Here is a 24,121-nt window from a genome sequence, read left to right as displayed (position 1 = left end):
ACTCCACCACCTCTGGTCCCACTTAGCAGGCTCCAGGCAGCACAAGCATCAGCTCAGACACAGTTTTTGGAGGTTGTGCTATAAAATTCATCTCACATTCCCAAACACGAGCCTGCCTGCCTCCATGTTTTGGAGGGAAACCCAGCTCTGCCTCCAGAAGCTACCACTTCCCCTCTCTCCAGCCTTTTCAAAAGTTGGGCTTAACGCCCCCCTGACCTATCCCTCCCATCCAACCCTCTGCCCCAAATCAGGAGAATCAAAAGAGATGATGGAGTGGGACTCACGATCCATAGGAATCTCGATGGCCCCACTGAGGCAGAGGAGGCAGAACAGGACGGCTGCGTGGACCCAGGGCGGCGGCTGCTGCCTGGCCATCCTCAGCACGGGGCCCCGCTCCCTGCTCCCCGGCCTGCGGGGTCTTGCCGCCTCCAGCCGCTCTAACTGGGCCTCCCGGACAGAGCTCAGCTGTGGAAAGAAATACAATACCAAGTGAGTTTTTCTTGAACTTGCGGTTGGTTCTAGCAATCCTATAGGGCCTGAAGAACTCAAGGGTTTGGTCACAGATTGATGTTCTTAAATAGGTTTTCTTACAAACTTGTACAATTGACATTGTGGACCCACAGTTCTTTGTGCAGGGAAGGATGCTGGGTATTGCTGGGTGCTTAGCAGGCTCCCTGGCCTTTACCCTCTAGAGGCCAGCACAGCCCCTTCCTGTCCCCAATCAGAATGTCTCTAGACACTGCCAACTGTCCCCTAGAGGACAAAACCACTCCCAGTGGAGAATCACTGTTCTAGAAGGAAGGACAACTCTTCATGGAAAAGTCATGAAAACAAACACTGTCCCACTGGTCCAATACCTAGAGGCTGCCATGCGCTGGGCCAGTAAGAAACACACCAGTCTCATAGCTTCTCTGAACCCTATGTGCTGTGTGGGGTTAGGTGAAAGCTGGTTGCTCAACGGGCTTTTCTTTCTTTCTTTCTTTCTTTTTTTTTAAATAAAAAATGGATTTCTGCAGACATTTTGTGCAGCAAAGGTATGGCAGTCCCTGATGCTGTCCCTTTAAAGATAATGTCAATGCTGAGACTATGACCCAGGAAAAGGGGATTCCAGTGGGTTGGTAGGATGAGCACTATTACGACAGTCCAATGTCCACATTCTCAAGCACAACAAATCATGTCTGATTAGAACGATTGTCCACATCCTCGCCAACCCCTGAGGAAGGGGTACCCTCCTACACTGTTGGTGAGAATGCAAGATGGTGCAGCCACTCTGGAAAACAGTATGGAGGTTCCTCAAGAAGTTGAGAATAGAGCTACCTTACAACCCAGCAATCGCATTACTGGGCATTTATCCTTAACATACAAATGTAGTGATCTGAAAGGGCACGTGCACCAGAATGTTTACAGCAGCAATGTCCACGATAGCCCAACTATGGAAAGAGCCTAGATGTCCATCAGCAGATGAATGGATAAAGATGTGGGAGATATATATATATATATATATATATATATATATATATATATATCATGCAGCCATCAAAAACTCTGAAATCTTGCCATTTGCAAGGACGTGGCTAGAACTAGAGGGTATTATACTGAGTGAAATAAGTCAGTCAGAGAAAGGCAATTATCATGTGATCTCACTGATATGGCGAATTTGAGAAACAAGATAGAGTATCATAGGGGAAGGGAGGGGAAAAATGAAACAAGATGGAACCAGAGAGGGAGACAGACCATAAGAGAGTCCTAATCTCAGGAAACAAACTGAGGGTTGTTGGAGGGGAGGGAGGTGGGAGGGATGGGTGGCTAGGGGGGTGGACATTGGGGAGGGGATGTGCTATGGTGAGTGCGGTGAACCGTGTGAGATTGATGAATCATAGACCTGTACCCCTGAAACAAATACTACATCATATGTTCATTAAAAAACAAACAAAACCCCAACTGTCCAAGGGCCCTAGAATGAGTCTTTAAGAGAGAAACCCTTTTCCCTAGCTCCTGAGAGAGAATGGCCTGTGGGAGGTGGGTGGGGGATGAATGAAACACGTTAAGGGGTTAAGAGTACACTTATCCTGACGAGCACTGAGGAGTGTATAGAACTGCTGAATCGCTATATTGCGCACCTGAAACGAATAGAACCCTGTGTGTTAACTCTTCTTGAATACAGAAGAGAGTGGCCCGGGGAAGGCACTGAGATGCAGTGCTTTGAAACTGCCACGGGGTCTGAAACGTGGGTCTTCAACCTGGGTGCAGTGTGCTGTTCTGTCCTGGGGCCGAGTCCAAGAAGAAGGGGGGACGAGGTTCCCGCAGAATTCTTCTCTTCCCTGTACCCCACTACCATCTCCGACCTCTCCTGCCTGAGGCTGTCGGCAAAAGGAGCAGGGCTCTTGGGCTGAATCCTGGGAGAAAAAGTTATCCTTCCGGAGACCTGGAGGATGAGGGACCTCCCCTGGGCCAGGACATGAGGCCAGCTAAGGGATTCGATTCCCACAGCAGCAGGTTCTTTCCTGGAAGCTGGGCCCGACAGCAGCCCCCCAGCTTCCAGCCCCACTCTCCATCCACTTGCCTTCCCACTGCTTCCACCTTGGTTCTGGTCACCGCTGTTTCATGACAGTGACTGCAACAGCTCCCTGAGTGCTCACCCCACTGCTGCTCTCACCCTTCCAACTCACTCTCCACCGTCACCAGAGCTGAATCCTTCGACGTGGCTCGGTGGTCCTCCGAGCAGAGCCCCTTCTGCAATCTCGCCTCTCATCAGCCTCCCTCCGTGTTCTGCGTTCTGGCCAACGCTGGTCACCTGCCAGGTCCCTTCATGCGTCCTGCTCTGTGACTTCAGCACAGATTAGCTTCTGTCTAGAACACGCTTTGAATCTGCCTTCTTGTGAGGACTTGCCAAGGATGACTTTGTGTGTCTCCTGTCTGTACTTCTGAACGCCATTTATGGCCCCCCTCCCCACTATATAGCACTTGCCACTTGTCACTTATGTTTTAAAGATTTATTTATTTATTTATTTAGGGGAGGGAGAGAGAGATTTCGTGAGCGGGGGTGGGGAGGGGCAGAGGAAGGGGAGAGAGAGAATCTCAAGCAGACTCCTTGCTGAACATGGAGCTTGAAGCGCGGCTCAACCTCACGACCCTGAGATCATGACCTGAGCTGAGATCAAGAGTCTGATGCCTAACTGACTGAGCCACCCAGGCACCCTAGCACTTGTCATTTTGTTTTCATTGTACTCATTTCAAAAGCCACACATCTGTATCTCCTATTAAAAAAGGAAGGCTCCATAGGGAAGGCGCTTCATCTTGTTTATTCCTCGACTCTAACATGGTGCCAAAAACACAGCAGGCACTCAAAAATATGGGATGGATGGATGGGAAATGAGCAAAGAAATGGCTGACCGAATGAAATAAACCACTGGGATCACATTTTTTTTTTTGTTTTTGCTTTTGTTTTTTTGTTTGTTTGTTTTTTTTGAAACCTCATTCTCCCCCCAGAAAGCCAGCAGGCAGCTCAGGAGAACGCATACTTTGGACCTGGATGGCATCCTGTGGAGGCTGCCAATTAGTGGAGGAAAATCTCCCTCCCTCCCTAGGCAGTGCACTCGCGCCAGCGAATCAATCAGACGGAAGAGACTCAGGAGAGTAGAAATCACCCAAGGAGGAAAAGCTCCTGGCTGGACAGTATCACAGGAGGCCTTTGGTTGTTCCTCCTAAAACCTTCTAAGATGGTCTTGACATGGGCTGAACAAGAGTCTGCTGACTCCTCTCCTTGGACCCAACAGCTCCCAAGACCAGACTCGGGTGATCCAGCTGACCACCTGAGTGCTGTGAGAACTAACACGGGGTGTGGCTCAGCATTTCTGCAGAGAGGACAGTGCGGATGGGATGGCGCCAGTCTTGGCTTCGTGACCGCCATGTTTTGTTCAGGAGCTGCCAAGCAGTAGGAAGTGATGGGCAAGAGAAGGATATCTTGTTCTGGGAATCCTCATGGGAATAGGAAGCCCAAAGCTATTCATTAACTAGAAACACACAGGCAGGGGGGAAAAGCCCCATTACTTGGGATGCTTTCAACTCACAATTTAAAAACACGGTAGAGAATGCACACAGAGATAATCAGGTCTAGCTGTTTGACAATTCTCTCTCTCTCTTCTCTCTAGAACCCAATTTTTCCAATAAAATATATTTTTTAAAGGATTTCATTTATTTATTTGAACAGAAAGAGAAAGCATAAGCAGGGGGAGCATTGGAGGAAGAGGGAGAAGCAGGCTCTCTGCGGGGCAAGGAGCCTGATATGGGGCACGATCTCAGGATAAAATCTTGAAAGACAAAGATAATTGAAAGACCATTTAGCTTTATGCAATCCCCTTGCTTTTCAAATGAGGAAACAAGAGCCCAGAAAGGGGAAGTGATTTGTTCAAGGCCACCCAGCTGGTTAGTGGCAAAGCCAGGAAAAGAACCCAGATCTCCTGACTCCTCATCCACTTCCCCTGTCTTTCCATACGCAGGTAAGTTCCAGAGTAGAATTGCTATTTAAAAAAGAAATGTAAATACCTTCCTTAAAAAATTAAACAGAATTATCATATGACCCCATATTTCTACTTCTAGATATATGCCTCCAAAGAATTCAACAGCAAGGCTCAAGTACATGCGCACACATGTTCACTGCAGCAACATTTGCAACAGCCAGAAGGTGGAAACAGCCCAAATGTCCATCAGAAGATGAATAAATAAGCAATATGGCAGTTTGTATGTTCCGTGAAATATTATCTGGCCATGGAAGATAATGACGTACACACGTGTTGTGATGGCTATGAAGCCCGAGAAGGTTATGCTTGATGAGAGCAGCAAGACACAAAGGGTCACATATGGAATGATCTCTTATATTCAAGGTCCATCACAGGTAAATCCATATGGACAGAACACAGATTGGTGCTTACCAGAGACGGGGGGAGGGGGCGAATGGGGAGCGATGGCTTAATGGGTATGGGGTTTCCTTTTGGGGTGTTGATAATGTTGGGGTGAGAGAGGGACTGCACTGGTATCATAAGCAATAGTGATTGAGGTGCGGTCGCACACACTGTGAAAGGGCTGAATGACAGTGAAGTATTCACTACACACTGGCTGACTGTATGATATGTCGATTTCACCTCCATACCAAAGAGATGGAAGCGCTGGTGTCTGGAATGTGCTCATGAAGATAAAACAGCAGAGGATGAGGAGGGCGGGTTATTCCGCATGGGGATATAGGCACCCTCAGCTCCCCGAGCCCAGTCTATTCAGCCTGGAAGACAGGTACATGGCTGGCAATCCTTCCAGTACATTCTGTAGGACCTTCCACCCACATCTGAGGAAGGGGAGTGTCAACCGGTGTCAGGGCATGGGGGTTCTAGTCCTGACTTCAAAGAACGCAAGCAGAGTGAGGAAGGAGATGCCCCGCCTGAAGGTACCCCTACACCACCAGGCTTACAGTTCCCGTACCCTGATAGCCAGATGGAAAAGGCCAAGGGCAGGGATGTCTAACTGAAAGCAGTTAAATGCATACTTCTTTTTTTTTTTTTTTTTAAGATTTTATTTATTTGACAGGGAGAGAGATATCACAAGTAGGCAGAGAGGCAGGCAGAGAGAAAAAGGGAAGCAGGCTCCTTGCTGAGCAGAGAGCCTGATGTGGGGCTCAATCCCAGGACCCCAGGATCACAACCTGAGCCGAAGGCAGTGGCTTTACCCACTGAGCCACCCAGGCACCCCTAAATGCATACTTCTAACCAAGTCTTTCTTCTTACAGTATCTTGTCATTTGGCCCAGTCACATAACATCTCAGGTTCCTCTCCTGCTAGGAGTAGAGAAAGAAGTACATCATCCAGACAGGGTGTGTGTGTGGGGGGGACAGGTGGATGGGGGGAATGCCATCTGACTACAGAGAATCCTGGGGAGGATTAAGGAAAATCCCACATCCTGTGAGAGGGCAGATGGGGGCTGCTGAAGAGGGACCATGGTGACTGTCTAGGAATGGTGGGAGAGGGTGTGGAATTTTTCTGTTCAGCTCCACAAGGGCAAAAAGAGAACCAATGGGAGACAGTTCCAGAGAGGTAGCTGCTTCTCTGAAATGTATGGAAGAATGATCTAATAAATAAAGCCACTTTACAATACTGTCCATGATGATAAGGACTCTACCCGCACACTTACCAGTATGATGTGTGTGAAAGATCCTTTTCTAGCAAATCGAACAGGTTAAGTGGTAGATTGTAAGGATGTACATTAAACGGGGGGCTATTGCAGGGGGGAGAGTGAGGAAAAGAACAAAAATAAATAAAACCAGGGGCGCCTGGGTGGCTCAGTGGGTTAAAGCCTCTGCCTTCGGCTCAGGTCATGATCCCAGGGTCCTAGGATCAAGCCCTGCATCGCATTGGGCTCTCTGCTCGGCGGGGAGCCTGCTTCCTCCTCTCTCTCTGCCTGCCTCTCTGCCTAGTTGTGATTTCTCTCTGTCAAATAAATAAAATATTAAAAATAAATAAATAAATAAAACCAGAAGACAAATTTTGTGTGGACTGATAGTGCACTACGAACTGGGGAAGAGGATGGACTCGAGTCCTGTATATCTGAAGTTCTCCCCCGACCCCGTAGACCCCGTGTGAAAAGAGAAGAAAAAAGAGAGAATAGAGTCACCTGTACACGTAATGTTCTGCTGTGTGAAATACTGAGCTCACTGTTCTATAAAGAATCCAGACAGCATTTGGTCAGGGGCTGTGATGACAATGTACGCACAGGAAGGAAACTGGATGCTTTTGAGAATTTCCTGGGTGCTACTTAAACACACAGATCCCTGGGGCCTCAGACTTCTAGGCAGCAGCCAAACCAGACCTGCAGAGTAAAAAAAAGCTTTTTGGAATCTGAATGCCCTTAGAGCCTCTATTATTGTATCCAGAGACGCTCCATTCACATATGCAACCTCTCTGAACGGAAGCTTTCAAGTTTCCTAAACTCTAAATTTGCAAGTCTTGTGGAAGATTAGGACTCAAAATATCTAGGATGGGGACCGGGACAGGTATGTGAGTTGGGTGATGGTCAGCCATCATGGGGACCGCTGGACATGCCAGCCTCCCTCGGTCAAGTTCAAGAGCGTGGACTGTGTGGGTCTGAAGCTGCCCCCCACTTACAAGGTGGGGAGCATGGGCAAGTACTGAACCCTCGGAGCTCTGTACGTCTCGTCTGAAAAATGCACAGGGTCATATTCCAGAGGGCTTCTGGGATGACTTAACACACAGCTCCTACACAGAGCATGTGGCAAAGGGTGGGGCACAAAGTAAACCTCGGCAGATGCTAGCTGCCGCCACTGAGCGGGGTTTGAGCTCACGGGGATGAAGGAAGCATCCTGGTGACACCCAGAGGTTATTGGTAATAGTCACTCCACATCAGTCTGCGTTCCTATTTTTCCTTCTCTCTGCATTCCGGTTTGCTTTCTTTCCCCAGGCTGGGAGGCCCCCGGTGTTGGTACCACAAGCTGTCCCTGGCAGACGGAGGAGAAGCCCACGGCTCCAGCAAGCTGTCCTCGTGGGGAGCCCCCCACACTCCCACAGCCCTGCTCTGGGGGGGCTGCGCCGGTGGTCACAACACATCTGTGATGATGGAAGGAAAGACCGGCAGTGCTGGAACATGGCTCCGCGAGCAGAGCCCCCCAGGGACTTGTGGGCGGCGGGCAGCGAGCGGACCGCTCACTCGTTTCACAGACCTGGCAGCAGGGACCCAAGTTCAGGAGACCAGGTTTCTCTGCTGTCGTGGAGCCTTCTTTCCAGTGGGGAAGGTGGGACATAAATGCTGAACAAAAACAAACTCGGGGGGCGCCTGGGTGGCTCAGTGGGTCAAGCCTCTGCCTTTGGCTCAGGTCATGATCTCATGGTCCTGGGATGGAACCCCGCATCGGGCTCTCTGCTCAGCAGGGAGCCTGCCCCCCCAACCCCTGTCTGCCTCTCTGCCTACTTGTGTTCTCTCTCTCTCTGTCAAATAAATAAATAAAATCTTAAAAAAAAAAAAAACCCAAAATCTCGGTAGCAATAAGCGCAATGAAGAAAACCATGACCCGGCCTGACACGGGTGCTGAGAGCAGCCTTACCCTTGATCCCTGCAACATGGGAGCGACCGAGATGTCCTCCGTCCCTAGCAGGTGAACAGATACACAATGTGGTGTCTGTCCACACAGCGGATTATTGTTCAGCACTAGGAAGAAATGAACCACCAAGCCGTGGAAAGACACGGAGGAAACGTAAGTGCCTATCACAGAGTTAAGGAAGCCGGTCTGGAGACGCCACGTACTGATGATTCCAGTCCAGGGACATCCTGGAAAAGGCAAAACTCTGGGGATGGGAAACAGATCAGTGGTGGCCAGGGGGTCGGGGCGGTAGAACAGGTGCAGCACAGAGGACTTTTAGGGCAGGGAAACTCCATAGGAGACCGCAATGGTGGACCCATGTCATTACATGTGAGTCCAAACCCACAGAATGGACAACGCCCGGAGTGAGCCCTTGTGTTAACCACAGACTGCGGAGGACGATGACATGTCTGTGTCGCATTGTCAGTTGTAACAAATGCACCTCTCTGGCGAGGGTGGGGCGGGGATGGTGGGAGAGGCCGTGCGTGTGTGGGGCTGAGGGTATACGGGAAATCTCTGTACTTTCCACTTAATTTTGCTATGAATATGTAAGTGCTTTCTAAAAAAATAAGGTCTATTAATAAAAAGGAAAAGAAAAGAAACCACAATAGGGTGATGAGGCAAAAGGAAGTGAATGGTCAAGGCCTCTGTGAGAAGGTGACATTTGACCACGATCTAAATGGCAGACAGGAGCCAACTTCATGAAGACAGGTCAGAAAGACATCCCAGGCCAGGGGAACCACGTGTGCAAAGACCCTGTGGCAGGAAGCAGAGGGGTAGGTACAAGGACCTGAAAGAAACCGGCATGGCTGGAGCCTGGAGGGCACCTGGGGAAGAATGGAGTTCAGTCTCGCAGGCACATACTCACAGAGTGCGCTGAAGGCTGGAGCAGGGAGTTTAAATTCTGTCCCAAGCACTTTAGGAGGTTACTGCAGAGTTCTGCATGGTGGGGTGTCTGATGAGATTTGTTCACAAAACCCACCCCGGTTGCTCTGTGGAGGGTGGCAGGTAGACAGGCAATGGTGGAAGCAGAAAGACCCTCTAGAAGGCTCTGGAGCCTCTGGGGACCTTCTCCGAGGGGGGAGGAGTTTGGTCTGGGTTTTGCCTAAGGTTTTAGTCGAAGAAAGGATTCTCTTAGTACAAGAAAGCACTAAAAATCCTGGTATGAATGTCTGACTCTCCAAATGCAGAAGGCCCGCCCCACAGCAGGAGCACACGGCACCAGAGCCAGCGCGCCGGCCAGGAAGAGCGCGCCCGGCCTGGGCTGAAGTGCTGGACCTGGAGACTGTCTGGCTTCCTGGCGCTAGCAGTTATGCCTTGACGACTGGGGCGCCCTCCAGGCCCAGAGGACTTCTCAGGACTGTTTCACGATCCCTGATCCTTAGTACCCAGGTGGGCGGCAATGAGTGAGTGTCTCCACGTATCATGGGAGGCTAATCGAATCCTGCAGAAGACAGAGGGAAGATGTGGGAAGACGTGATTCTTTTTTTTTTTTTTTTAAAGAGTACCTTTTTTTTTTTTTTTTTTTTAAGTTTTTTTTTTTTTTTTTTAAGGAAGAAGAGAGATCACAGGTAGGCAGAGGGGCGGGGGGGGGGGGGGGGGGGAAGCAGGTTCCCTGCTGAGCAGAGAGCCCGATATGGGGCTCGATCCCAGGACCCCGAGATCATGACCGAAGCCGAAGGCAGAAGCTTAACCCACTGAGCCACCCAGGTGCCTGGAAGATGTGATTCTTCATGCCACTGCTTGTGTCGCTGACGGAGCATGTCCTGAAGCAAGCCCTAACTGTGGGTTTTTAAAATTGCATATGTTTACAGTAAATATTCCCTTTACCAGCCGCTTGGAAGCAAGTTTTCATCACTAGCAACTGACTGTACTGCCGATCAGAAATGCCCCTGGAATGTTGGTCGAAAGCATAAGCTTCCCATGGCCTCCACTTTCTGTGTAAAAAGTGTCCTTCCTCCTGCCTGCCTCTGCGGGACCCAGCCCCGCCCTTCCACAGAAACCTGCCCTCGACCACCAAATATCTGCTTAGCCTTCTCCTCAATTTCTGAATTCTTCTCAAATGGCTCCAGGCCTCAGCAGAGAAACACCTTCAAGTTTTCCTCATACAAAACCAAAAGAATCTTCTCTGGATCCCAAAGCTTCCCCATATACACCTGAATTTTCTCCACCTCCGTCTCGTTTCATGCACGTTTCTCTGTTTAAAGAGTGGGCTATGGCTTCTGCCTTTACTTGCTGGGTTCTCTTTCACTCCTCCAGCCAGACCCTGGAACTCTCTCTCCAGGCCTCCCATTGGCCTCCCCATGGCCGACTCTAGAGTGCTCAGTCTTTATCTTGCGAGACCTCCTGGAGGCATCGGCAACTGTTCAATGGGCTGACCATCCTGCCTCGCCTTCTTCCTCCTTGGCCTCTGAAACACCATTCCAGAGTCCTCTTCTCTCTGGCCCTGCCAGCCTCCAAGGCGGCACTGATCACACTGCTAGATCCTTTCCTTCTGCCTGATGTTCTCTGTGTCTCCACTGGGGTTCTGTCCTTCTATCTCCATTCTCTGTCTTTGTTGGTGGCACCCAGCTGAGTCACCCAGCCAAACACCTGGGAATCACTCTGAAACTCCAGTTCTTCTCATACCTCACACCAAGCACCGAGACCCTCCTGTGTCTCGCTTCCCCACACGCACACCCTCTTACCTTTGATACACGTCATGTCTCATGGACTATTGCAATGACCTCCCAGCTGGTCTCTGTGTCGCTAGCACAGTGATTTTTCTAAACCCCTGCCTCATCCTCTCAGTGCTATTTCCATGTCACCCCCATCGGTCCATACGATCAGGTCCGAATTCCCAAGTGCAGCAAGGATCTGGGATGTCAGGCTGCTGCAGGGCTCTCAGACCCCACCCCAATACTGAAGTTTCCCCAACTAAGCGCTGTGCCATTTTCCAAGCATGCCACACATTTACAGCCCCCACACTCTACCTGTGCCATCCTCTGTTCCCAGAAAGGCCTTCTCTTCCTGTCACGTGATTAATTCCTACTCAGCCTGCAACATCCTGCCTCTCAAGCATCTTTTGCTTTGTGGCTAATTTGTTGTGCCTCCGGCCCTCAACGCACTTGCCGCCCCCAGCAAAGCCTAGAATGCCTGTCTCTATTCTCCCTTACACCGGCTTCTCTGGGGCACCTAGCACACTGGTAAAACTGTAAGTTAAAATAAGGGTTGGAGACCTTTTCTGTGAAGGTCTAGATCGTAAGTGTTTTAGGTTTTGTGAGAGCTTTGCAAGACATACAGTCTCTGTCACAATTACTGGACTTTACTACTTTAGTGAAAGAGCACCGAGGACAATAAGTGAGCGAATGGGCATAGCTCTGTCCCAATAAAACTTTATTTACAAAAATAGGCAATAGGCTGTGTTTGTAGGAATTGGCCTGAGGGCCACAATCTGCTTGCCACTGGCTTAATCTTTCTCCCCCACTTCTTTTTTTTTTTTTTATTCTGAAAGAGAGAGAGAGTGTATGTGCACACGCATGAGGGGGGTGAGAGGGGCAGAGGGCAGGGAGAGAGCATCTTAAGCAGGCTCCACGCTCAGCACGGGGCTCGATCTCACAACCCCGAGATCATGCTTGAGCTGAAATAAGAGTTGGACACTTAACAAACTGAGCCGCCCAGGCGCCCCTGGAATTCTTGAGGCTGAGACCATGCCTGGGTCATTCTTGTGTCCCAGTGCCTGGCATCCCACCTAGTAGGGAGTATTTATGGGATGGAAGAGCCAAGTAAAAGCCTCAATCCTGCCACTTATTTTTTTGTAAATTACTTGTTTCCCAAGCCCTTTTAAAAATTTCAAAAATGGAAATAAATACTCCTGTTTCTGGTGGTTTTTGCTGGAGAATCAAATGGATGAAGCATAACAAAGTGAACCACAGCACCAATTAAGCTGCTTTTATCTTCTTACTGTGTTCTTTCCTGGCGACCTCAAATGACTCTGCTCTGCACAACTTTTCTTTTCTTTTCAAAGATTGATTGATTGATTGATTGATTGATTTAGAGAAAACACTGGTAGGAAGGGCAGAGGGAGAGAGACTCTCAAGCAGACTCTGCTCTGAGCACGGAGTCCGGAGCCCGGTGCAGGGCTCGATCTCACCACCCTGAGATCATGACCTGAGCTGAAACGAAGAGTCGAATGCCTAACTTACTGTGCCATCCAGGTGCTCCAAGACTTTTCTTTGAACCTTGGGTAAACCTAAGTTCAAGAGAGGGCCTGTAACCTGCCCATCATTCTGCCCATCACGTGGCTGGTGTGGGCTTAGCTGCAGGCCACTCTCTGCCCTACAGCCTCCTCCTGCTCCAGCAGGAAACCCCCAGGCTGAGGGTCCTCATACCACACCTCCCCTCCCTGTCACTGTGCTCATCTTTCCCCTGATTCCAGATGCCACACACAGCGTCAGAGAGCATGTATGCAACAGATAGACGGCTTCCCAGTATCCAAGGACCCCTGACCTGGGAGGATATTTTCTGAGTTAGAATCATCGGAAGCTGACGAATGATGGGTAGCGGGCAGTGAGAAGAAGGACGGCATCAAGGTTTCTAGGTTGGAAAACTGGATTTGGGTGATGCTAATGATTGGTATCAAAAATCAGAAAGGAAATGAATCCATTAGGGTTGGAGCAGAGGGAGGGCAGGAGCTGTTACGCGAGTTATGTCCAGTGTGATACCTCAGAGCCCTGAGCAGAGCAGTCCTGCAGGTACGTGGAGGCTGTGCTCCTGAATGAACAATGCCTAGGGATATGCTGACACATTAGTACTGGGAGGCCACGTGCCAGCAATTAGTTCTCAGAATAAATAGCGAAAGGACTAGAATAGTACTACGAAAACCAACTAAGGAATACATTCACACATCACTGCCACAGGATATTGTGAGGGAACAGAGAGATAATAAAAGCCCAACAGAGCCCACATAAAACTCCACCATTCTGCATTAGATGAAACAAAACAAAACAAAACAGAATCAGTAAGGCTTATTACTATAACCATCTGAAGCAACCTGCTCAGAAACCAGAGGACAGCTGAAAGACAAGAGAAAATAAAGGCACTTCAAAATAAGCAGGGGGGCAGGGCCCGGTGTGTGGGAGCTGAAGAGCTCCAAGGGGTCCCACCCTGGGCCGGAGGGCTCTCGCAGACAGGCAAGCGCCCCTCTTAGCTGGAACCCAGGACTCAGAGCTAAGGTATTTCTCAGCGAATTTGCTGCACTCTCTCTTTCTCTAAAGTAAATAAATCTAAAAAGAAATTCCGTGGCTTGGGTTCCCACCGTAATAACCATACACTCACTCTCTGTTTTCTTTCTTGAAGAAGGACAAAGAGCCAGGGTATGCTGTGCCTGTGATCATCCTCTCCCATATCTGTCCGCGCAGAGGAAGTGGTGGCAGAGCTGGCCTACACTCTGTGGGCAGGACTCAAGCCCTGGTGATCCGGCTCCTGCCCTGTGCAGCCTCTCCTCCAGCAGGACCCCGGCCAGCACTAGGCCCCCTGCCGCTCCCCAAACAGGCCAAGTGCCTTCTGTACCTTCGGCCACCTTTGCTCCTGCTTTGCCTAGGCCAGTAATGCTATTCCCTTACTTCTCTCTGGTGCAGATTCCCTTCTTCACCAAGGCCCTGAGCGGTGACCCCCGTCTCCCACCCCAACACTGACCCTGCTTTCCCACTAAGATTAGGCTGCCTTTTTCTCATATTCCCCATCATGCCACCCAACTCTGTTCCAGCAGTCATTTCCTGCCCATGGGATTCCCATGCCCATCTCCTGCACCAAACTCTGAACTCCTTGAGCTCAGAGTCCATGTCTTGCCTCCCTCTGTAGAAAGAAGGTACAAATCATATATGTGGGATGAGTAAACAGCCATCTGATCAGATACTTCCTCTTATTGGGAGATATTTACTCACCAACAAGTCAGTATACTCTAAATCCTTGGTTAATATCACATACAACAAAGCCATTGTCATAGCATAAGCCTGAGTCCTGAAAACAACAGCAATAGCCAAAAAGGAACACCTATCCAGCATCTTCTCAGCAGACACTTTCATCTCTCTTTTTCTGAAATCCTCACCCCAATGCCTTTCTCAGAGCTTTCTGTCTGATCTGTCGGGGTACTGTTTTCTCTATCCCACAGACAGGTCTCAGTATGCAGGGACTCAGCTGCGCCAGGCAGTAGTCCTAGAACTGCTATCCCCTCCATTCCCGGATCCAGGGGCTTCGGTGTAGCTGTCCTGGGTTCTGAAGTCTACCTGCGGCTCAGTGTAGCTGTCCTGGGTTCTGAAGTCCACCTGCCGCACGGGGAAGGCCCTGGGTCCTACAGGGAACTGTCCATCCCATCCCCCTCCTGCACTCTGATCCCCCCCCATCCCCGACCACCTCCCTTCCATCTCTCTCATGCCAAGGAATAAACGATGCAACAGATGGTGACCCGAGCCTGCTCCACTCCCTCTCCTCACAGGCATTTGAAGGCCAGGGGGTGGGTTTCCTGGGAAACTGGAAATGCCCCCTACTGAGGATCATCAGCCTGTCCCAAAGAGACAGAGCGCCAAGCAAGGAGGAGAAAGACAGAAGGATCTCTGAAAAAGACAAGCGTAGAAGGGAGAGCCGCAGGGAGGAGTCCTTGGCTTTCTCTTCTGGGTGCACTTGCCAAAAGATTACATCTCCCACATCCCCCTCCTCACCCCCATGGAATGACCACATGTCTCAGCATCTTTAAGAAGGTGTCTGCCCACACAATGCACCCACGTCCCACTCTAAAGGGCTGTCTGTAACTACACCAAACCCTCTGGGTCACCGGGGCTTGACAGCCTAAGAAATCACTCACCAGCCTGCTTCTAGACGCTGGCCTCTCCCCATGCCCAGGAGGAGAGAGACCCAATTTCCTTGTCTGCGTGGGGGTTGAACCAGTTGTCTTGTAGGATTTCTCCAACAGACAAGGAAACCCAGTATATGGGATTGACTCCCCCTCTTCCCCCACCTCCCTTCTCAGGGTTGGAGGGGGGTGGTCTCCATCTGTTCAGTGGCTGTTACAGCCTTGGCTCCCTTTCATTGTCACAGGGAGAGAACTGGGAGGAGTAAAGGGCTGTGTTTAACCGTTGACAGTGATCCACTTGGTGGTAGTGGCAGGCAGGGGAACCTAGCAGACCCAACCCCTCCTCCTCTTGCCTCAGCTAAGTTCACAGAGGCCGCGGGACTCAGCAGGAGTGGGGGATGGGGGAACAACAGTATCAGGTGGCCCTTGATTCCCGCCTGGGGAGGGAGACAAGGGGGACACCTGGCTTTCAGATTAGGGATTTGGCTGAAAACAGCTGCTTCCTGCTCAACACCCAGAACTAATCTATAGGTTGAAACCTGAACCAGTTGGCTATTTTTTAAGCTGGGGGCGAGGGAGGGAGAGAATGGGAGAGAAGAAAGGGGGAAGAGGGCCTTCCCTCAAGGTGACCACCATGAATATCTAGTAAATATCCAGTTTTCACACCAGGTTCTATAGGGGCACAAAGCACTTACAGGGTACTCTGATGTTCATAAGGCACCAGGCAGGCTGGGGCCCCAGAAGAAGGCTGCACCAACCAAGAGAGTGTAGCCCCTCCAGGGGGGCAGGGTGGTGTTCCCGTTGGACTGCCACGGCATAAGTGGTTGGGTCACCAAGGCAATGGAGCTTGGACACGGAGGGCTGCAGTGATTCTCTTCCCTAACTGCACTGTGAGGGTCTACCACACAGCTTTTAGCCATCTCCTTGTCGAAGACCTTTTTAGGTTGTCCTTCCTTATTTTTTCTCCATTACAGCAATGCCACAATGAACATCCTTATACATACAGCCTGATACGTGGAGGAAGTGGGGTTGCTGTATCATCTCGTCTCTCCATCATCTCATCAGGTCAGCTGGAGCCTGGCACCTCTTAGCCTGGCCTGGCAGGGAAGGCCAAAATGTACAGGTGGTCTGGTCCATAACCTGGTCCTGCCGACAGCTCCCACATGGGCCAGCGGTTTGCTGGCCACACGGGGAAGGACATGGCTTGTGCTAGAATCCAGCCGGCTTTCTGAAGTTCTTTGGGGCTGTGCATTTTCTCCCCCTATTATTGTTTATTCGTTCATCCTCCAGGAGGCAAGACTAGGAGACACATGTGGAATGGGAGAGGCTCTCCAATGTGAGTGTAGCTGAGGACTAGCTGGGCGAACAGGCTGTGCAGGGGCTGACTTAAATAAGATTTGTGGCTCTTTGTGACTTTCCGTGTCTCAGGCTCTACTCACTGGCCCTGCTTGTGGTTAACTGAGCTCTGGCCAGTCTCCTTCCATATACAGATCAGCAGGTAAAGCAGACTGTAAAGGAAACAGACGTTTACATGTGTGGACTGCCCCCACCTCGGAGCCATCAGAATAAACCAAACTGATGCCAGGAAAGGTGGCTTGGGAGGATGCACAGGGAACAACCCCCTTATGAAGGAATTCTAGCACCTCCAGGATGGAGAAAAGAACTCCCCTCTCTCTACAATTCAGCGACCTAGCTTCTCACTGTTTGGCTCCCCATCTTCTACCCTCAGGGAGAAAGTTTCACAGCAATTAGGCGCACATCTTTCTTCACAGCTGGAGAGAGAGGGTTGTGAGTCCCCCACCCCCTCGCTAAGGGGGTGGGGAAGACATCTAGGGTAGCAGCAGCTGTCTCCCTGGGGCCTGTCATGACAGGGAAGTGGCTGGAGGGGAAGTGATCATAATCCTACACGACAGGTCTCCAAGGGTGGGGTCCAAGATTTGGGCAAGAAGGAGGGATCTGGGAGGGAAAAAAGATGGACACTGAGGATAGAGGGCCAGAAAGAAAGGCTTGCCTTTAATATGAAAAGACCTAGGGTCTTTCAGAAGGTGACACACAGTGATCCCATGACCCAAAAACGCCACTCCTGGGTAGGTACCAAAGAGAACAGAAGACATGTCCACAGGAAAATCGGCACAGGAATGCTCAAGGCAGCATAATGACAATCGCCAGAAAGTGGAATGACTCAAAAGTCCATCACCTGATGGATGAATAAATAAAATGTGGTAGGTCTGTCCAACACCAACCTGCTCAGCCATAAAGGGGAGCGAGGTGTGGAGTCACACTAAAACACGGCCGCACGATGAACACCTCACGAGAAGTGAGAGAAGCCAGTCACAAAGATCACGGATTGCATCGTCCCACTAATATAAAATGAGCAGAGAAGGTATATCTATAGAGGTAGAAAGTAGATCCGCGTTGTCTATGGCTAGAGGAAGACCACAGCGGGTGGGGGGGGGACCCCTAATGGGTATGGAGTTTTACGGGGCTGGAGGGCAAATTCTATGAAAATGTTCTGAAATTAATTCAAAAAGGAAAGTGAATGGTAAAATTTACAAAAGTGGTTTCCAATGTTGAAAGGAACTTAATGAACTAAGTTTCTCTCTCTCTCTCTCTTTTTTTTTTTTAAGAGTTATTCATTTTTGAGAGAGAGAGCGTGCGTGCCCCCTCCAAGTGGGGAGAGGCTTTCCTTTCCTTTCTTCTCTTCCCTTTTCTTTTCTTTGCTTTTCTTTCTTCCTCCTTCCTTCCTTTAAAAGATTTATTTACCTATTTTTGAACTAAGTTTCTTAATGGGATCTAACAAACGCTTGTTAAAAATTTGAAAACTATAAAATTTGTCAGTTGAAAAGTTTAAGGAAGAATTCAGTTTGAGGACTTGGAAATGTAATATATTGGATATTGATTTAAAACAAAAGACGGAGGGCTAAGTGTTTGTCTGCCACCTTGGGCAAGCCACAGTTCTGTCCCCCACCCCACAGTGAATTGCAAAATGCTATATGGAGGGCATCGGTAGAGAGAACAGTTAGCAAATTCAGACCCTCTCAGAAGTTTTCCTAAAGGAAGGCCGCTGTGCATCTAAAGCCCTAACCATCTTTCTTTCAAATCCAGCTTCCTCCCCCAGGCACTGACCGGTGGCCTCCCAGGTTCCCTGAGTTGGGGTGCCCCACCTGGATTCCTGGCCACTGTCCATCCGAGGACCTACCATCTGGATCCGTCTGCTCATATCACTCGGGTTAAGCTGCTTACTCTGTCCCCTGTTTGTGGGATTCTAAGCCTGCTTTCACAGACCAAGGTTCTGAAGCCATTTAAAAACCACAGACTGAGCTCAAACCAGGAACAAAAAGCGGGACAAGATTAAAGGGGAAGCTTGTTTGGGGTGCAGGAGAGAGGACCTTGAACCCCTTAATCAGACAGTGAGCTTCCTGAGGGTGGGGGCAGTAGCTCCTACCTCATTCCTGTGTCCTTCATGGGAATAAGGGTTTGTCAAAGCCGAGCAGGGCTGGATGTAATCAATAAAGGTGAACAATGAACTCACTAGGACATTACACACAGGACAGGGACACAGAAACGTGGCTTCAATGCCCTCAACTACCGACCTGCTGCGTGGTCTTCAACAATGTGTTTACTGTCTCTTGGAACCTCAGTTTTCTTGTCTTTAAAGGTGGGGTGAAGACACTTACTAAAAGGTTGCTGCGATGATTGTGAATTAAATGGACTGCTTTGAGTCGATTCATTTTTCATCAATTAGTGGGGTAATGTCTATGTATAGCATCTAACACAAGGCCTGGCACAAACGTGGCGTTCAAAAACCACTGGTCCTTCCTCCTGTTCCCCAAGTTATAGCTGGTGTATTGTATCCTTCCGTGGCTTTGGATGAGCTGGGCTTTCAAATCTACAAGTTTGCTTTGTACATCTTCAGAATGCACAACGCCTGTGCAAATAACCAAATACTGCCTCTGTGGCCAAATATTAAAACCAACATAGGTCACCTGCCCAGGCACTGACTACTTCAGGCCTGACAGGGAGAACCACGTCAGGGCTTCGGAGGTAACTCCCGTCCTGCCCTCCTTACTGGTGGAGCCACTGGTATTCCAAGGATGACACATCCCCAGTTGCATTTTTAAAAAATTCCTGTTGGGGGCACCTGGTGGCTCAATGGGTTAAAGCCTCTGCCTTCAGCTCAGGTCATGATCTCAGGGTCCTGGGATCAAGCTCCACATTGGGCTCTCTGCTCAGCAGGGAGCCTGCTTCCCTGTCTCAGTGCCTGCCTCTCTGCCTTGTGATCTCTCTCTCTCTCTGTTAAATAAATAAATAAAATATTTTTAAAAAAATCCCTGTTGGACTGATAAAGTGACACATGGAGGAAAGGACTAAGACAGCAGGAGGGAGTGGCCTCTGTCCCCCTCCCTCTCTCCGGCTCCTTCCATTTACATCCTAGACAGGCATCAGTCACGATCCCCTGCCACCCCGGCAGGCTTCTGCAGGCTGGGGGCGTGAAGATACGGGAGCCCGGAGGAGGGGATGTGGCACAGGCAGGGAAGGTGGCGGCCTGTGAGAGAGGGTGTGCCATGTGTCTGGGAGTCTGGTGCGAAGCACCGGCGGCTACACGCTTACGCTGAAGACTGGTTCCGGCGGAGCCGGGGAAAGTTTCTTGTCTTATGCCCTGAGAAGCGCATCTGTCAGCAAGCAGAACAGCCTCTCTCTTGGCTGGAGATGAGGTCCTCTTATTAGAAATAGAAACCCAGAGGTGACTTGCGGTCTCAAACTCAACAGCCCCGCCTCTGCTAAAAAGGTGGGTTTAGCGGGGTGGCAGCAAAGGCCAAGGGGTGGAGAAGAGATGGCATCACTTCGGGAGAAACGAGGGAGACAGCTAGCTGTTCGGGGAATAGTCGTCATGTCCCCACACCCAGCCTGCAGACCTCAGCGCCCCAGGAAAGGGTGGCTAAGCACGGGTAGCACCTCAGGGCCTGGGAATCAGTCTTGCAGCAGGGGATGGAGATGCAAAACAGCTCCTAATAAAGATCCCCTGCTCCTCCATCAACCTGCAACCCTGTGTCCTGAGCCCGAGTTGTCCTGTTAGAATGCTGTTGTGTGGAGGAGGCCCAGCTTCTCCGCAACAGGCACAAGGGCTTAGGAGTGTGAGTGCGATTAACCAAATGGAAGCGGAAGGCCTGGGGAACTGGGAGGTTTCTCTGCCTTGCGTCAGAGGGCAGGTGTCCACTCCGAGTGCCCGGTGAGGACCCAGAGCCGTAGCGCTGGGGTGGGGGAGAGATTAGGCTGAGTGGGGACGTCACGCAGGGAGGGAGGAGTGTGCTGAGAGCAGATGCTTGGGTCAGCTCCAGATGGCAGTGGCCTCAGAACAAAAGGGAAGAACCAGAGGGAAGAAGGACCCAGAAACAGAGGACTGGCCCCTGCAGGCTTCTGAAATCAGATTCCCACCTGGAACCTGGCTGGAGGCAGGCCAAGCGAAGGTGACCCAGAGTTTCTAGGAAGACTCGGAAGCAGCCACCCCAAACCCGACTGTGCAGGTCCCAGGGCAGGACTGCTGGGATTCACACTCAAGGCCTGGCCCTTCTGCACATGTGCAGCTTTGGGACCAGCCTTAATCGTGCTGCATCTGTGTTACCAGTAGCATGTGAGCAATTAACGGGCCCGATTTCACAGGTTTGTCGTGAGGATGACACGGAAGAGCGACATCAGCACAGAGCACAGTGCCCAGTGCATACGGGGAGCACTCAGGATGTTGATTACTGTAAGGATGATGGTGATCGCCCTCTAAAGAAACCTGGATCAGCCCCCCTTCTCTCAGAACTTCCTGTTCCCTCAACAGCCATATGGGCCTGCTTTTATGTACTCTCTGCACTCTTCTTTTTAAAGCTTTCTCTGTGCATCTGAAAGTCCCTGGACCTACTGACCCCTCAGGGTGTGCCGGTGCCTGAGGCTGGAGCAAGCAGTGTGGGGTCACAGAAAGAAAAACAGCGGTCATTGACGGCACCTCACTTCTAGGATGGGCTCCGCCGCTAAGGAATTTTGTGGACCTGGGAGATAGAACTTCTTGAGCCTCAGTGTATTCCTCAAATGGGATGAAGACCCCAGCCTTGCTCGCACCACAGAATGGTCATGAAGGTCAAATGATGTAATTAAATGGATGCACGATCAAAATTAAGCTCGGAACCCCTATTAGTGATTGCTGGTTAGGTTGGAAGTGTTCGGAGGGGCAAGGCAGCACAAGTTTGCTCTGCTATCACCTGGCAAGGTGGGGGTCTCGGGAGGCAACCTACAGTGCTGGTGTCCAGAGAGGGCAGTGAGGGGCTCCGGTGGGCACAGGGACAGATGGGAGGGAGGGTACCTGAAAAAGCGCCCAGAGAGGGGGCGTGGCCACACAACGCTGCCTACCTCCTGATTCCACCCCAGCTCCGGAGGTCTGTTCCCATGCTGTTTTTCAGAGCCTTATATGCCCATGAAAACAGCTGGAATACCACTTTTACAATCAGGGTCCTCCAAAAACAGCAGAACAAAAGAATGGTGCCTCCCACCCCCAAGGTCAGGCGGTATGTTCAAGTTCAGTATTTAGTAACAATGATTCAGTGAAAAGCCCTGTGGTCCGATAGATTTCCCGAGCAGTCCCTGAAACCTGGCAGTGTTTTAACGGCAAGTCGTAGCCCTAAAAGGGCCCATAGAGAAACTGCCTTGATAAGAAAAGTACATCTGAGCTCTGTTGATAGGCTAGATAATAATAACTTTCCTTCACTAAACACCTGCTACATGTCGGGCACTGTGCAGGGCTCTTTGTACATTTCATCTTTGATCTTTACAAGATATCCATTATTATCCCCATTGCATAAACGAGGAGACTCAGGCCTATAGCAGTTAGAAACACTCCTAAAGTCACCAAGCAAGTAAAGCTGGAATTTGTCCAGATCCGAAATCCATGTCATCAGCCAGCTCTGCTCCCACCTTTCAACCCCCTCCCTGCATCCCTGCCCACCCCACCCCCCAGCCCCATCTCCCAACTCCTGGGAGAATGAAGACATCTGGAAAGGGGGCTGGAGAGAGAAAGACAAAATGCCATGAGGCAGAGGTGCCAAGAGTCAAGAATAAGGAAATCTTTCTCTGTTCAGGCCTCCAGGCCACTAGCGTGTGATCTGTCACCAGTGACGACTCCGTGAAAACTGCAGCCTTCACTTCACACGTTTCCTCCCCTGCCAACCCCCAGCCTGAAACTCAAACAGCAGCCGCGGGCAGCAGGCAATTCTAGTTGAGAACAGAACAATGCAGACATACACACAGGGTCTGCTTCAGTGATGCGGCCTCGGGTTGCTCACTGGGCCATGGACAGCGATCCATCTGCCGGGGCCCAATGCCCCGCCCAGAGGAGGGGTTCTCCAGACTGCCCCCCATATGCCGAGGCTGTCACTCAGGATGCTCCCAGGTTGTGGAGACCAGGCTTGTGGGGTGGGGCAGGGGGCTATGGATCACCAAGCTGTTTCCCAATTTTTCAATTCCGGTGGACAGTTGGACAATGACAAGTCTAATGCCACTGACTGCATCGCTGGAGAAAAGGAGCGAAAGCTGCCCAGTGCAGTCTCCTTGCAAAGGGGAGCCTGGAGGTCTGGCTCTGTGGCCAGCCAGCTCCCGGGAGAAGGAAGGAGATGTCCTTTTACGGGACTCGGGAAGCCAAAGAACCTTGGCTCATCAAAGAGAAGAGGAGAGGCAACACCCCCCCACCCCCATCTCTGAGCCGAGTGCACCCAGCCAAGCCCCCCTCACCCCACTCACCGTCTCTGCCTCATTCAGCCTCCTTCTAGTGATACCAGGGGCACTCTTCCAGCTTGCAGCAGGAAGGAAAGCTCCAGGGTCCCAAATTGCACATAAGTCAATCAACCTGTCACAAAGCAAGCACAAAGAGCCCCAGGGTCACTCTTGGAAAGGAAAAGAAAAGGCTTTGTGGTCTGCAGTCTGTTCATTCACTGGGAAATTACATTGTTGTCCACACCCATTTGGAAAGTTTTGCTTAGCATAATGACATCTTTGTTTAAAGAAATTCAAGGCACTGGGCAAGAGAGGACAGAGATTCTGCAAGGTGCCTAATCATGTCAGACTTCGGTGGTCTCTCTCATCCATAAGATCATTATTAGTGCCCTGACATCATAATCTAATTGCTGATTCCCTGTTTACCTAAAGGAGTTAAGTCACATCTTGGAGCATTTCTCCTATACCCATGGGGGAATTAACCCATAATTATCTCATTAGTTGTCTTAACTGAGGAGAAAGATTGGGTTTTTCTTCCCCACCTACAGATAATCAAACTGAGTTCACCATAAATTCATCTATAACATTGAAAGGTGATCTAAATTTAGGGTCAGGGCACCTGGATTTGAAGTTCTAATTTGTTATGTCATTTAGGGTGGGTCACTTCCCTGCATGTGTCTCACAGTTTCTTGATCTGTATTATGGGAAGAAGTTACTACTAGTTAGAACTCAGAGGTTCAAGCCCAGTGCCAGTCCTTCTGGATGACCATTTAACCTTTCTTGGTGCAGATAACATATCTCACTTAATCATTTGCTTTAACATTAAAATGTGTCTGCAGGAAATGGCAAAATCCACCTTTGTAAAGGGGAATGTGGCAATATGTATCAAAATACACATGCATTCACTCTTTGACTGGCAATCCCAGTTCTAGGAATCTGTTTGAAATATATCCTATCTGCCTTTGCCGTGATCTCTACTATTAAATGGAAAAAACATGATAGAGAAAAGTGTGTTTAATATGCTATCATTTATTTAAGAAAAGGAGAGAGACACGAAGATAAATATGTACCTGCTTATTTTTTTAAAAAGACAATAAAAGTATAAAGCATAAAATATAATTAAGGAAATGGCAAAATCCACCTTTGTAAAGGGGAATGTGGCAATATGTATCAAAATACACATGCATTCACTCTTTGACTGGCAATCCCAGTTCTAGGAATCTGTTTGAAATATATCCTATCTGCCTTTGCCGTGATCTCTACTATTAAATGGAAAAAACATGATAGAGAAAAGTGTGTTTAATATGCTATCATTTATTTAAGAAAAGGAGAGAGACACGAAGATAAATATGTACCTGCTTATTTTTTTAAAAAGACAATAAAAGTATAAAGCATAAAATATAATT

At 49.8% G+C, this 24,121-nt stretch overlaps 1 protein-coding gene across 17 annotated transcripts in view; it reads right to left on the bottom strand.

Moving 5' to 3' along the window:
• Positions 1-24,121, bottom strand: part of NFASC (neurofascin) — a 174,994-nt gene that overhangs the window by 73,157 nt on the left and 77,716 nt on the right. For all 17 annotated transcript variants that reach the window (XM_059413205.1, XM_059413212.1, XM_059413215.1 and 14 more), the window contains exons 2-3: positions 22,743-22,848; positions 285-465 (exon numbers count right to left, since the gene is read on the bottom strand). In XM_059413205.1, the coding sequence (XP_059269188.1) occupies positions 285-465; positions 22,743-22,848 (287 nt within the window). The remainder of the gene's footprint in view (positions 1-284; positions 466-22,742; positions 22,849-24,121) is intronic.

This window comes from Mustela nigripes, chromosome 10 (genome assembly GCF_022355385.1).
Source record: "Mustela nigripes isolate SB6536 chromosome 10, MUSNIG.SB6536, whole genome shotgun sequence".
Taxonomy (NCBI): Eukaryota; Metazoa; Chordata; class Mammalia; order Carnivora; family Mustelidae; genus Mustela; species Mustela nigripes.
Note: the sequence above shows the minus strand (reverse complement) of the source record. Positions and strands in the feature narration are given on the sequence as shown.